At 39.0% G+C, this 15,548-nt stretch overlaps 1 protein-coding gene across 1 annotated transcript; it reads left to right on the top strand.

The window, feature by feature from the left end:
• The first annotated feature begins 12 nt into the window (after nt 1-12).
• Nucleotides 13-15,197, top strand: LOC113672314 (uncharacterized). The gene is made up of 20 exons (XM_027188588.2): nt 13-281; nt 424-477; nt 1,253-1,342; nt 1,794-1,885; nt 2,244-2,417; nt 3,374-3,434; nt 3,701-3,900; nt 4,320-7,928; nt 8,367-8,440; nt 8,836-8,974; nt 9,359-10,344; nt 10,808-10,895; nt 11,506-11,592; nt 12,116-12,156; nt 12,715-12,795; nt 13,104-13,170; nt 13,417-13,493; nt 13,850-13,910; nt 14,134-14,203; nt 14,697-15,197. The coding sequence occupies exons 1-20, from the start codon at nt 211-213 to the stop codon at nt 14,737-14,739; spliced, it is 6,165 nt and encodes a 2,054-aa protein (XP_027044389.2). The 5' UTR covers nt 13-210; the 3' UTR covers nt 14,740-15,197.
• Nucleotides 15,198-15,548: the final 351 nt, after the last annotated feature.

Below are 15,548 nucleotides of genomic sequence, written 5' to 3'. Positions count from 1 at the left end.
TGGTCAGCAGTCAGCAGTATTGACTAGGAAGAAATTTCTGACGTCACGAAAGTTGTCAGTTCTTGGCCGTGAAAGACTGGAAACCAAGATTCCCAGGCGCGAACTTCAAGAAATGGCGCCTCGTAATATTCCTGGTTGTTGTATCTCTCAGTTTTTAGTAAAGTTTTAGCGGTTTTTTACTCATTAAGTCCTTTCGGTATAGAAGCAAAGATGTCTTTGATAGTGAAAGATGTTTTAGATGCCCTTCAACAGATGCAAAAGAGTCTGGAGTGTTCGATTTGGTATGAATGCATTTAGCGTCCCCTAAACTTATGCAACATTTGTCTTTTGCGATTTACCTAAATGTTTTAAGGTCTAAAAGAGTAAGTTATTCATTTTATCTCGTTGAATTCTTCATAATATTACAAAATTACTTCTTAATAGCCTTGAATTGTTGAAGGATCCTCACTCAACGAAATGTAATCACCAGTTTTGTGGGTAAGTTACGATGCGTATACATGTAAGCTTTATACAACTTTGTCAACAAGTACAACAAGTTGCTCATTTTGGATTTCCATTTTCTTTTTACACGATATTTAAATAAAGTGCCATTTCACACATTGTGTCCTCCTTCTCCACATCTTTTCTTGCTTGAAAGACCTTAGTGCAAGTATTGTGTAAGACACTGTTTACAGTTACAGTCTATAATTTTTTTCTAAGTTACATGTACTGTTCTTACTGTCCTTAAGGAAGACAACTTGCCAAAATGCTTATTCCTCTGGGTATATCTCACTTAAATCTGTCACTGGAGAAGCCCCAGAAGATCCATGTATTTGAACAAAAATTTGGAAACAGCCTTATTTATTGATTATTTCTTTTTTATTTATTTAGTGTTTTTTCCTTCCACTGGGCCATCTGGCTCTAGCATGAAGGGTGATTTTAGGGGGCTTTTGGCTAGGTTGAGGGTTGTGCAAACCAGCCAGGAGTTCTAGCACCTTGGAGTGTGACTGTAGAGCAAGAGCCCCCCTAGCCTCGATTTGTGACTTCAATATGAAAGCTAATTTTGCAATCAACCTGTAATATGTTACAGTATCTACATCAAATTTTAATTGATCTTCTTCAGAGATAGAGCTGTTGACATGTTGCTGGATGAGTGCAATACTTCCACAAGCTGATTTTGTTGTCACTGATAAAAAAAAATAGATGAGTATTAAATAACTGTTTTTGTGGCTAGCCAAAGCTTGTTTAATATTTTTTTTGTTAAAAATTACAGTCATTGCATCAAGCAAGTTCTTGAAAAGAGCAGTAAGAAGTCAAAATACAAATGGTATTGCCCACTCTGCAAGACTCCAGTTTCTAAAAGGTATATTGATATCCTTTCTTTGTTGTTTACTCTTTAATTAAACTAGATTGAATCTTTGTTCTTCGTTACATTTACAAGAATACCCTTTGAATGTCTATGTATGGATGAATTGAAAAAAGAGCAGCTTTGTTAAATAAGTAAACAACCATCACAGGCTTTTAATCCATTTAAAAAAATGGAATACAAAGCAAAACAAAGAACTTTTGGTACACATTTTTTCCCCTGTGTAGGGAGCTGGGTTGGTTGAAATCACATCAACAGTGATGTTTTAGTAAAAGCATTGAACAGAATTGTAGTGGTACATGTTGGCTGCAATAGGGCTAATTGAGCTTTGAAATATTTTGCACAATGCACATGCAAATGCCATAGGAAATTAGGACATTCTTATTTTATTATTTACAAAAATGAATTAGGAGGTTTTAATTTTTCTCTTTTTCCTCACTGTGTGTAGGAGCCTTACACCAAACCCTAGACTAAATGAAATTGCTGCTGCAGTGCGTAATTTACAGGGAGCTATTCAAGAAGATACAGGGATTCCAACAGGTAAGAGCTGCAACATGTCAAACTGACTACCTCATCCGTTAGGAAGTGCTCTTTCCAAGAGAAATATTTGTGAGTATTCAGGGCAATCACTCTGAGTCTGCAAGGGGGGTTTCTTCTTCACAATCCCTGGGGAGTTTTGTGCTGGAAGTTTCATGAAATCAAATGCTAAATTCCTTTCAAGATCCTCAATGATTTTTAAAAGCTCCTGAAATTTTGAAAAGTTTTTAATTATTAAGGATCTTGGCAAGAATCTTTAAAATCTGTGTAAATTCTTTTTGACTAATTGGCAGTGTTTGCTATTGTTCCTTTACACTGTATTGTACCATTACATACACATGTGGTGTTTGTTTTGTTTCAGGCTCACCACCTTCACAGCCACTCAAGCCACTCATTACAGTCTATGATAAAGGAAGTGTTGATCCAGATTCTATTCATTGTCCAACCCCACAAAAATGTGTCAGCAAACAGAAAAATGTAGGGCAGAAAGTTTCCAGAAGGAAGAATCCTTTCAGCATATATGTTGATGACGATGGTTTGTGTTTCATCCTTCATTCCAAAATTTGACTGTTATGAGATAAATGGTGTAAAAGTTGGTTCATTTCACATGCTTTAACACCGTACCTCAACATTAACCATTTGACTCCCAGATCAAATTTGTAATTCTCCTTACTATCAATCATACAACTCATATAATGTTAATTCAGAGAATTTAATATTGGATCAACTAATTATCCCCAAATTGATGTTTTTCTTTATTCTCATCATTTATCTGGTTTATATTGTATTGATATTGCAAGGAGAAATTCTGTCTTGGTCACTCATGGGAGTTAAAGGGTTAACCCTTCAATCTCAGAAGGGCTCATGAATCATATAGAAAACCATAGTCAAAGCCAGACAGGTCATATGATAATGCACAGTATATCAGAAGAACAATATTTACATCTGAGGGAAAGAAGCTCTGGCCACCAAATTTAAACTACAGAATTTTGCATAGTAGCCAGATAATTCTCCAATGTCTGATGTATATAGAACACCTTTCCACATTTTCCTTGCTCCTAACATATTTCCTCATTGTTCAGTTGGTAGTAATCTACAATTAGTATCTAGGAAGCACACTTTGGAATCCTGTCCAGGCCAAGTTTCTTTAGTCTTCTTTCTTTTGCAATTTCTGTAATGGCAGCTCACCTTAAAGAGTAATATTCAATGGACAATTTACTACTGATTTAATTTAGTAATGTTTAGATCCTTTAAGTGAGTGAAAAGCCTACAAGGCTTTGCCTTGCTCCCAACATGTGGCCTCATATATATGCATGTACATTGTAGCTCTGTTGGTGGTAGTATCTGGGAAGCCTGGGTTCAAATCCTGTTAAAGCCTGAATTTTTCCTGGCTTTTAACAGTACTTGAAATTTCTTCAATTACAGCTGACCTTTGTCTGTGAGGATCATTTTACCACTTTTCTTTACGATTATTCCTATTTTAAACTATAGATGATGCTGACCATTCTCTGCAGAATAAAAAGCCTGAAGCTGTGTCTAATGTCAACATAAGGTGAGATTAAAAGTTAACTGTACAAGTTTAAACTGGTGAACAGACATTTGATAAAACCTATGAACATGTGCAGTTACAATTTTGTTTTCTTTGTCAGTTAATGATTAATTGCCCATAATTTGATTTTAAATTTAAAGAAGGAAAGGACTGGAAAGAAATAAGTCTTTTGAGATGCAACTATGGTGTATGGGCATCAAGCATTTTTTTCCTCATGTTTGGTTTTTGTCTTTTCCGTTTGAATGTTATCATGTTCTCCACATAATTAGGTCAATGCTGGGACCAATATCAACACAAAAAGCAACAAACAGTGCAAAGTCAAAGAAGTCTTTCAACACAAGACAGACGAGAAGCTCCAGAAGAACAGCCCCAAAAAATCTCCTCGAAGAAAACACAAATAGAAACTCTGTCAATGAAGAGCTACTTCATATGATAGATACGTTGCCATTCCAACCACTTTTAAAAGCAGGTCAGAAAGTTTATCTATTTATATGTATACTTGTGCTTTAATTAATGTGTTTTTATCATTGTGAATATAGTTTTGTTGTTAATCGTTTTTGCTAATATTTTGTTTTTGTCTTCTCATTATGATGAGCAATGCAAGATTATCAAAATGAGCCAGTAACCTGCACATTATACTGTCTACTCAATAAAACATGCTGGCTACTCCAAATGCTTGTAGCTCCCAGAGCCCTTCGCTGTGGATAGACCTTTGACCTTCAGTGCCTCCTACTTTGTGTCATTGTCTGGTTACTCAAAATATTTTTGACAACCCCAGCCAAGGCATTTTTAGTACTTATATAGTGTGTACAGAGTGTGTGATTTAAGATCTTCATGTGCATATACACGTACACGTCTAATGTGCTAATTCTGTGTTGAAATTCTAAGGTTCAACATCCCAGGCGGTAGATGGAGCTTCGATGGCAGGTGAAACTGAGCAGGATCATGCTATTACAACCAACCAAGTGTCATCCCAGTTAGTTGAATCTGAATGCGTCGTTAATTGTCAAACCATAGACTGTAAAGGGAGACGACAGATTGCTTCTGGACAGCCAAAACGCGCTGTGTGTTCAAAAACTGTTGCCGAGGCCGACTCCTCTATGAAGACAAGTCCTCGTGACAACTCAGTGTTCATTGAAAACAAGATTTCTCTTTCGCCAACCTTGGCACCAGTACCTGTAAAAGGAGATAACAATGGAGATGAAGGTGCAGTGTCCAGCACCAAGTGTGAGTGTTTTTCACCAAGTAGTTTAGATATTATGCAAAGTGTTTCTATTTTGCCATCGCAGGATTGTCTTGAACATCGATATGAAGTAGTCGTGGGGGAAATCCAAGTAAGAAATCAAGAGGAAGCTTTTGCTAAAAGGGAAGAATTCTTAATTGAGGGTGTTAGCGAAAGCGAGGCTATCAAAATCGAGAGTTCTGCAAGAAATGCTCAAGAGGGACCGTTATTGACCTGCAAAAATAGACGAAATAACGATAATGTTTCACCTCAGTCTTTAAAGAAGGGGTTACAATCTGAAGGCCTTTCGAGTAGTTCCAAGAATCATGCGCAGGGAAGTTTGGACTTTGAAGGTTTAGTTTCCTTGTTTGATGATCCTTTTATGAGTAAAGATGTAGAGGAACTATCAAAAGCGGATGAAAGTTCAAAACAACATCCAGATACCAGTCAACACGAAGAAGAGACGTTTTCATCCACCCGAGCAAGTTTCGCTGATTGTGAAGAATCACAGAATCAAGCAGCCGAATCTGATTTGTGCGAACAAGTTAAGATGAGGCGAAGGCGTCGAACATCGGAGATTCCGTTGCCAGCAAACAAACGTTCTGAAGCTTCAAAGAAATCTCTGCAGTTGAGAACCAAGACAAAAAAGAGATGTGCAGAATCTGCAGCTACTTTAACTAGCGACGATCAAAGGTTTTCTGAAAACACTCGCAAGAAGTTAAAACAAGTTGAGGATCCTTTGCTTAATAAGAAGTCTCCTTTCAAAGACGAAACGAAGGAATTACAGAAAGACGAAGAAAATAGTGAAGAAATGCATGCTAATGGAATGATTTTGCTGTCGGTGAAGCATGATGAACAAGCTCAAGATAATTCCTCATTCGGAAGTGATAGCAGCAAGACCGTGCTTTCAAGCGAGATTATTCAAGCCAGTGTTTCTTCCTCCGATATATCTCCTGCGACAGTCATCAATCCAATGATTGCCCATGGTGATCAAGGTGGAGAAAACCTGCTAAAAAGAAAGGAAACAGAAGGATCAAACTCGCAAAGAAACAAGGAAAACGATCAGAGTGAAGTCAGCAAACACAACAGCGTGATAGGGAGTAGACTGCGTGAGGATGAAAAGACTAGAGAGTGCCCTCAAATAAAACTGATTTTGGATAGAAATAAAGAAAATCAAGCAAACCACGAAACGCAAGACCAAGAAAATGCATACAAGGAGGAAGAAACGGGAAAAGAAAAGAGAAAACATCGTGAAGAAGAAGCAGACTGTGTTGGATCAAAACAAGAAGCATCAAAGAAACGTCATCAGCAGCCTCAGTCCTTTTACTCAAAAGGGATGTCACTGACGGCAGGTGGTTACCAAGGGTTACCAGTCCAGAAAGAAGTGGAGGAATACGAGTCTGATTTGGTTAATACAACTGATTCCTCTAGATCATTACCAGAGCTAGAACTTAAACAGAAAGACCATTTGACGAGTTCTTTTACGTGGCATTCTCAGGAACACACTGCAACTGAAGTAAAAGAGATTGTGAACGGTTTTAATTGTAAATTTTTGGATGAGGCCCAACATTTAACATCTCAGAAATTAAGTCAGAAAGGGAAATTCTCAGGTGACACTCCAACACAAAGTTCATTAGAATTTTTGGATGCCATGACGCCATGTTTGTTTGGAAACGACGGCCTGGAAACTTCAGTTGGAGACCTAAACAGCCCTCATAAAACAACAGATTCCAGAACTCCTTCCTGCAGTGACGGCGAAACTGAAGAAGAGAACAGCTTGGATATGCAAAAAGATGGCTGCCTGAGCGGAAATTCTCGAGATAGTATCGGGGTCGAATATGGGAATGCTGAGCGAGAGAAAGTCGTTGACTTGGCCCATTGCCCTAATGGTGTTGGGGAGGTAACGTCCAATACAGACGGAACTCAGAGCTTTGAGACGAGTCAAAGCATATCGGTTCTTCATGGTTTGGAATTTCCGCCACATGATCAATCCCAAGATAGTACTAACTGCAGCGAAAACATACCAGACCTTGGCAGATCTTCACAGCATTTCCAAAAGCAATCTGAAGACGATGCCCCAAGGACGGAACCGCCTCCCAAGAAAACAAGAAAAATCGAGATGATTTCGACATCGCAAGATGATACATATTCAGATATTTCACTTAGGCCAGGGAGTGGTCCGATAATCAAGAAGAGTCGTGAATCGGAGTGCATGGAATGTGAGGTCATACCACCTACTCCACTGGTTAAACCTGTCACAAAACATGCTCTTAGCAACCTAGATCAGTCTCATTCGAGGTTGTCACATCCCAATTCAAAGCTGCACAGGAATAACGACGTGAAATCTCGATTGGAAAATCCAGTTGTTAGACGAAGAAGGCGAAGTAAGAGCCCTCGTGTTTCAAAATCTGCAACTTCCAGTTCTACATGTTCTTCTACTAGCAGTGAACAGAGCGAAAACAGCACGTCTTTATTGAAGAACCTCGAGACCATCGTGCCTGACTTTAGCAAGGAGTTTGAGTCTTCACAAGGCAGGAAGCCAGGAAATGCAATCACTGAATGGGACGCCACGCCTAGTCAATCACCTGATGACTTCGAAATAAATAAGAATTTTTGTGATAAAACACTACCTGATCGTTGCGTTTCCCAAGACAAAACTTTCAGTCAAAGTTCTTACAATGAGATTCGATCCGATGTTTTAAATTCTAAAGAAAGAGCTTGTAAGAACTTGGGTGATATGCCTTGCCCTGATGCAGAAAAAACAAATTCGTCGCCACAAACATGCAGTTTAGATAGACAAAAAGTTCACGGTGAAGTACAGGATTCGTTTTCCTGGACAGGTACAGAACACAAAAGAAATTCTCAAATTTCTCCTGTCCCTTCGTATAATGATATTGCGCATAAAAACACTGAGGACGTAATTGATGTTTTCAAGCACAAATTAAGAGAGGCAAGTGTGCGCGACAGCGGTGAACAAGACTGTTTCCGTGGTGATTATGATGAAGGGGACATCTCCCTTGGAGACGATGTAAGGCGCAAAAATCCTTTCGGTGTTAGGAATGAAGGGGATGCCCTTGCTAGTGATAATGAGGTAGATTCTTCAAGTGATGAAGTTCTACTGATGCCTGTGTTTCTCCCCAAGTCGTCTGAATCTCATCCAAATGACAATTGCAGTGAAGATGACGAGGATGATGAAGAGGAATTGCAGTTCTTTTCACAGGAACTAATTCCATCTGACGAGGAGAGATATGACGACAACGATGACGATGGAATATGTGCGTACTTTTTCTTTCGATTTTCAGTTGATTTACTATTTCTTATCGAAACTAGAAAATGGTATTTTTTTAATTAACGGCTTTTCAGCGGGTGAGGTTATTTGTAAAAGTTAGTAAACGACGTTAACGACGATTTGAAATCGTCCACACTCCATCATCACGCAGAACTGAATGTGATTACAATGTAGCTAAGATCCACTCCAAACGTCTTTCACAAACTGTTCTCATGGCCGTTGTCGTTGTTGGTCTCCCAAGAACATGTTGTACATGCATTTCTAAGATTTTAAAATCGAATTTCAAAAGAACTGCACCGATACATCTCTCTCATGAAAATCCATCTTCTCACATACATGCACTACTGAATACGCAAACTGAACGGAATTTGTAAACTGCATGCTAAATTGTGAACTAAAGGATTCAAATAATCGTATCCTCTAGCTTCGTGTAAAGCGTTGGACAGTACTGGTGCTTCGTCGGCTACAGTTTTATCAGAAGCTGCCGCCTCTACTCAGGTAGGTCTTTTCATTCAACCACTAACTCCTCCATATCGAGTTATCGTGTTACAATGGACAGTATTTGAAGGCTTACATGTACTTAAATATCTCTGATCGTCATTCCTTAATTTACGTTGCCATGGAGAGTCTGACATTTCTTTCCGAAGACAATGGGGTTAAAGAGCTCTTCACATGCAGTAAAACCCCGATATGATGTTATTACAGAGGCCAGGCTAAATGTCTATGTAATTTTTGGGCGTAAAACATAATTTAAAGCGTGCTGGAGTCTCAGTTGTGGAGAGGCTGGTTGTTGTACCTACAACCAAAGAAATTTACCCTCAAGCCCCTCACAGACTAGAGTTACTTGTACTTTATTTGATTGAATAGGAGTGGAATTTTTTTTTTTTTTTCAGAAAATGGAGGTTCTTCGCCAGGATGTTGAAGCGATGGAAAAAGAGATGGACGAGCTAAGAGCTTATCTTGCTGAAACAGACGAGCAACAAAAGGAAGGAAACATAGCAATAGATGATGACGTGGACTGTATGGAAGAAGGTACAGCTGTACATGTAAAGGAACTTGTTTGAGCTCATTGTGTGTTATTCTTCTTAATGCAGATTCATTTGTCAAATCTGAAATTTGTATCTTCAATACTGAACTGACATTGTGGTTGGTTTTAAGGCTTGATTGAAAAAATATAGCTTTCATTGCAGTGATTTCGATCCCCCTTTCCTCCTCCGTTTGCCATTTTGTGACCATTGTAAACCGAGAAAAAGAGAGGCGTAGTCGCAAAAATTACTGACTTGATTTAATTAATCCAAGGTAAAAGTAAAGTAAAGTCGGTATTACCCAACAAATTGTTGGTTAGCTGTAATTGTGACTTGAACTCTTCCTTCCAAAAAAGCCGTTTACACTTTCAGATTAATTTTACAATTTCAGATCCTCGTGATAGTGCCATCATAACGTCTTCACTCACTCCACCCCCACCGCTTACACCCAAGAGCATCCCTCCCATGCGGCAACTGTCCTCTCCCCTGAAAAACGCTTCGCGCTATCTAAATCAGGAGGGGCAATCGTCAGATGAAGATGAAGATGAAGACATTGCTGGTGAGGAAATAACTACCAGCATTAGAGAGGAATACTGCGAACTAAGAAATACGCCTTGTAACGGAAAAGAGAATCTTGAAGAGAACGAAAATGCTGTCAGATCGTGCTCACGGAAGCGCGCTTTGTCACCGAGTCACGAAGATGATGGATTGAGCATCACATCCGTCGGGAACCGACAAGATAAGACGCCTTCTCCACCGCGCAGTTCCCGTGAGATTCAAAAATCTCAGGAAAGAGATGGAGGTTTAATTGTTATTGACGATAGGGACCCTGTGAATTCTAAGACTGGGTCTCTTTTGCTTGTTAAGAGGAGAAAAGTAGTCGATGAACTTGTCCCCAGAAAATCTCCAGTTGTTAGCTTGCTGTTTACGAGAAGAGTGAAAGATGTCAATGCGGCCAGTCATTCTCCAATATCACATGGGTTGGCAAAAGGACTATCGCCTATAAAGAAGAGATCTCCTTTCATTTATTCACGCAAGCGCTCTGCTGAAGCCTCCACGATCTCTGGAAGGAACTCTACGAGGTTACTGTCACATAAAACTGCGTCTGGTGACGATATGCCGCATGACCAAGCACGTGTTGTGACACGTGATGCTCGATCCCAAGAGAGTACATCAAGAGATTCTCTGTCAGCTGATGGCCTGTTGATTGAGGGTGTGTCACGTGCTCAATGTCGGTTATCCGATGAGACATTCATAGAACTGAGCACTGCCACGAACACACCAGAGAGCCCGAGGAACCGGAAGAAGGACAACTCACGAAGTGAGAAGACTAAACCTCCATCTTTTGTGGCTACTCGTCTAAACAGGAAGCAGCTGGTAAGTATATCGCTTGCTCTGGAACTTGAGATTTCTATCCCCCTATAATTATTGTTATTCAGTTAGAATAAGAAAAAGTCGTTTAAGGTGGACAGCGGAAGTTCTCCAGGGCCGACAGAAAGCGCCAACTGACAGATTTTAAGAATGACGCTCGGGTCGTTCTTAGGATTTTTGCAACGACTTGTCCAAACAATTGTCTCGGCGATCCTTTACACCGACCAAATACATCAGAAATGAGCTTAAATGTGAAGCTTTCAATAACTTTTCCACAAGTGGCTGCCACTGGTGTAACAGGCGAGTTACGTCCCAATCATCAAAAAATCAGGAGCATTTGATGATCTTTTGCAGCATGTATGGAACGTATGGAATACTTTGTGTTATCCTTCTTTTTTGAACTAAAACATTTAATGTATTCAGTCAGGCCGGTTATCGCTGTAGCTTACAATTGTTGGTCTAATTGCAGGCGGAAGCTCGTGTTCTTGCCGAAACGTATGGCGGGAAGCTGGCTAGCGAATTTAACAGCAAGACTACTCACGTGATCATGGCAACAGGTTGGTAAATATTGTCTGGTACGTCGTTTTAAGTGTACTATTGAGAATAGCTCATGACCCGGACGCTCACTGTGTGACCGACGGTATGTGTACATGTATCACAAATTTCCAGATTTCTCTACATACCGTATTACGTAAAATTCTGCGTGAGGGTTTTGTCCTTCTCTTTTTTTTTTTTTTTTCGGTTCTACATGACTAAAATTTCTTATTTAATATTTCTTTATTTAAGTTTTAAAATTTTTTGTCCAAGAAGTAGAACTTTAACAAAGAACGAATCTTATCAATTGTATTTTTCAAGTTTTCTGACTCATCAAGTTGTACGAAGGTAATTGTTTATATATGTGTGTTTATATTGAGTCTGACAACGAAACATAGGAATTTAAACTTGATTCTCTTAAGGAGTGTTTTATTGACTGAAAGAAGTAATTTTTTTTTTTTTGGGGGGGGGGGCTTAGTTTTATTTTAAGGTATTTTTTCTCAAAGGAAATTATTGTGGCGGATAAGGAACAAGGATGTTTGAATTATCAAACATCATTAAATTTATCATCAAACATAATCAGGTCAAACTGTATTCTAAGATGATAACGGCAATGAATTTTGCTCCTTTCAGATGAAAACATGCAGGTGACACGTCACAGTTATACCATGAAGTACTTACTGGGATTGGCTCTTGGTAAATGGATTGTCAGTCATCACTGTAAGTTCACAGTGTCAGTTTGCCAGTCGAGTCCGATATACCTTTGCTACTCTCCGCTCCGCTATCCTACTTTTCTTTCTTGCTACAGTAATCATGCCTTTTGTGTTTTGAAGCAAGCGCTATTAACCAAGTGCTAGGTCAACAGGGCTGGATATAAACCCATCTTTCCAGCTCGAGAAGCCAATCAAAGCCCAGGGGTCACATCGTCGTGCGACCTCGTGCAGCTAGCCTTACTATGAAGAGTGATTGAACGCTTGTTTAGTGCACGTCATTTCCATGATATTTTCCAGTTTAATAGTACGCAGATTACTTTGAGTACACCTCAAAAGGAAAGAAAAGTAGCCACATACATCGAGTTTCTCTTTTGCGCAGAAAAGTGTTTTTAGCAGCAACTAAATTTCATTGTGGTTATATAATTTGACTTTGCTGCACTTTGCATGACAGCAGTTGAATTGCGACAAAAAAAAAGTTTTTATTCTTGTATCCTCTTTTTGCAACAGTTTTCCATTTTCTTCTTTTTTAGGGATCACTGCGTGTATTGCAGCCAAAGCACTTGTAGCGGAGGTAAGTAGGTCTTCTATTTTAGCACTTATTTATTTATTTTCGTTATTTTGATGGGTTGGACGATTTCAGCTTTAAAGCTGGACTAGTGTACTTATTCTTGTCTCCGTGTAATTCAGTGAATTTCCGCTCGCTAATTTACCAGTCCGTTTGTCTGACTGTCTTTTCGATCATTCGCTTGAAAAAATCACGCGCGAGAGAAACATATTTTCGATTAGTTTAAGGCTACTTACCCATGGATTGTTTCATAATGGCACCATCCCTTGAATGCCACAGTTACATTTTTTCCACAATTAAGGGGAGAATAACAAGCGTTCACTCCTTAACCCTTTAACCCCTAAGAGTGACTGGCTTCTACTTTCTCCTCACAGTATCACCCTTGAATCAAATGTTAAGGTCATGAGAATAAAGGAAATGATCATCAATTTAGGAAGCTCCTGATTTTCAGACAAATTCTTCTTGTCAGCTCCAGAGGAAATGAAAGGAGAACAGAATGAGGGATATGAATACCGATGTTAGGGTGTAAAGGGTTGGGAGTTATACGTTATTTTTTTTCCTCAGGCGGATTATGAAGTGAGGGGTGACGCTGGTCTTGGACAAACTTCTATCCCTTGCTTGGCAAGAACAGCTAGAAGTAAGAAGGTATGTCTAAAAAAATATATGCCTTTGTTAGGAAATGAAACAATATCAAACGTTTCAATTTGTACTAAACACTCTGTTGCATTTACCACTCAACTAGCCTCTGTATGCGATGAAAGTGAGATTTTATACAAAACCCCGATTAATTTTGCAAGCGGTAGACTTCGTTGTTATTGCGATGTAGCACCGAACTTAAGATCTCACGAACATCGGTTGAACCCAGCTGACCAGTTGAAGGTTTTCTCTTGCTTGGTCTTGCCTTCTAGGTATATCTCTCCCAAAACTCGTCTCCTACTTATTATTTTTTCCAGGAAGCACTATTGTTCGAAGACTTCCACGTTCTCTGCTTTGGCAAGTTTAGTGCAGCGGTCGCAAAAGGTACTTCTTTTGAATTGTCTGCTCCTTGTGAAGATTTGTGGCATTAAAGTGAATTTTGAGAAGCTGTTCAGTTGTGAGCCTTTATAGCTCTTACATCTTGCATAAAATCTCATCTTTGTTTAATTTCCTAAATAGCCTGCGGAACAGGTGGGATTTTTTTGCGTTTTCAGGAGAACGGAAGCAAGCGCGAGGCGAGCGGCGCAAAAAATGACTTTATTAAATGGCTTTTTTTTTCTTCAACTACAGACCAGCTCAGCCAGCTTTTAAAATTTTGTGGAGCACATGTCTTTTCCGATGTTGAAAATTTAAAAAGAATCGGAAAGGTGAGTCTATTTGGTTCTACTCTTTTCTTCCTCTTTGTTTAATTTCATTTTCATTTCTTCATGTTTCCTTATATATTTTTGTCTCTTTTGTTTGTTTGCGTTTTTTTCCCCTTTAACTCATTGTAATTTCCCGAACTCTAGATAAGGATGTAGGCTTTTAAGGTAGTGCAACGCATGTCTTTAATAAGAAAAGTGGTGACTTAAAATAACAGAACTAACTAGCATGCCCTAAATTACCTGTATGGCGAAAGTGTTGCTCCATCTCCCATCCCCCTTCCCTCTTCCTTCCCCGACTTAAAAACACTTCCGATGTATCCCCTGAGCTCGGCATTAAGTGAATGCTATTGTCTTTCTAGGATGGCCGAAAAGTTGTTGTCCTTGATAAAGATACGAAAACAAACATTGATCACTTGAACGGTAAGGCTCATTCTCCTAGTTCTACGCTGTGCTGCAGTCAACATTTCACCTTGTTTTTGTTTTTTGTTCTTGTCAGTTTTTTTTTTGTTACACTGTCACTTCTCATATGAAAACTGATTACCTTTATCTTGTTTGAAACAACTTTATTTTTGGCCATTATTCCTTTTTCTACTAAGTTAATATTATCGTCTTTTCTTCTCATCTTTCTTTCTTTGTGTCACAGTGGTCTGTCGTCACTTGAACACGATCCCTGTGTCTTTAGAATGGGTAACAGACAGCATAGCAAATTACAAGTAAGTACTGTACCTAGAACTAGCGTACCTCAACGACACAATATACGTTTGCTGTTTTATCGTAGGTTGCTACTCCTTCCCCAACCCCCATCCGCTCCAAACTCCTTTTGCACGTCATAGTTGAAAGAACCGTGGTCCACTAATTATTGCGCTGGAAATCGCCCGAATTGAGCCCCTCAATCAAAAGTACTAGCCTACTTGTTTTGTTGACTTTCACCGAGGTTAACCCTTTAACCCCTAAGAGTGACTAACATCTAATTTCTCCTTACAATATCACCCCTGAATCATACATGTAAGTCACGAGAACAAAGGAAGTGATCACAGACTGGAGAAGCTCTTGATCGTGCAACAGCTTAGAAAAGTAGAGAATAGTAGGCAGACTGTGTTTACTTATTTTAGATTGTAAAGGCTTGATTTGTGTACAAATTTGTAGTTAATTACTTCTCACTCTTCTCTTGTTCCCTTTTCCCTTTTGTTTACTACTTGTCCTCAGGGTTCAAGATTTAAAAGATTACGCCATCAAAATGGACGATTAGAGGCATACAGACAAGTCTTCTCTTAACCAAGATATCTTAATTCTGTGAATGGAAATGGTGTATTTAAAGTAGATGTGGTATAAAAGAAACTGCGAAATAATTTGATTAAAACATGGTAGTTTGCTTTTTTAAAACATCCTTGGAAAAATTGTGGACAGGACTATCATAGAGGCAGAAAATTCTTCTCGCCCAGTCCCTCAGGTAACTCCCCACGGGGAGAGTTAGAGTAGGGAAATATTTTAATACACTTCTGAATCGCACACATATATTGTGATATGGTGTAAATAGAGCGTATAAGTTGAAAGAGAAACTGAAAAAGCATATTAACTTTTAAATGATACTTTCCTTCTTTGACTGCCCACAAACAGGTCTAGAAAAGGTTTAACCCTTAAACGTAAAAGATTCTTTGATATCTCGAACGTGATAGTTTGATTATTATATTAAAGAATGAAGAGCCATGAATGGGCAGTTCTCTCCGATTACAAGAGAGGGGTTTTTTTTCTCTACGATTAGTATTACAAGTTGTGAATTTATTTTTATGTTTAGCGGTTAAGCGCTTGTCAGATCAGTTCATTGCGTCAAATCATAGAGATGTTCTCTGATGAGCACTCAAGCCTTTTGTGGGGAGAGGACTTATTCCTCTCGTTATCTGCTCGTTAAATCTGCGTGCAAGTCTTGTGGGTTAGGCATGTGTGCTCCGACAAAGCTGAATTTCCCTTTTTGCAAAAGAAGACCTCTTTTTGATGCTCCTTCAAACGTGTAACAAACTGACGTTTGGTCTGTCCGGTATACACATGGTCACAGTCATT

Source organism: Pocillopora damicornis, chromosome 9, assembly GCF_964200805.1.
Source record: "Pocillopora damicornis chromosome 9, jaPocDami1.2, whole genome shotgun sequence".
Classification (NCBI taxonomy): domain Eukaryota; kingdom Metazoa; phylum Cnidaria; class Anthozoa; order Scleractinia; family Pocilloporidae; genus Pocillopora; species Pocillopora damicornis.
The sequence above is the reverse complement of the archived record's forward strand: the minus strand, read 5'-3'. Positions and strand labels throughout refer to the sequence as shown.

Coding starts and splice junctions, on each gene's coding strand:
- LOC113672314 (XM_027188588.2), top strand. CDS start 211: ATGTCTTTGATAGTGAAAGATGTTTTAGATGCCCTTCAACAGATGCAA. Junction 8,441..8,835: donor AAGCTGCCGCCTCTACTCAG/GTAGGTCTTTTC, acceptor TTTTTTTTTCAG/AAAATGGAGGTTCTTCGCCA. Junction 13,911..14,133: donor AAACATTGATCACTTGAACG/GTAAGGCTCATT, acceptor TTTGTGTCACAG/TGGTCTGTCGTCACTTGAAC.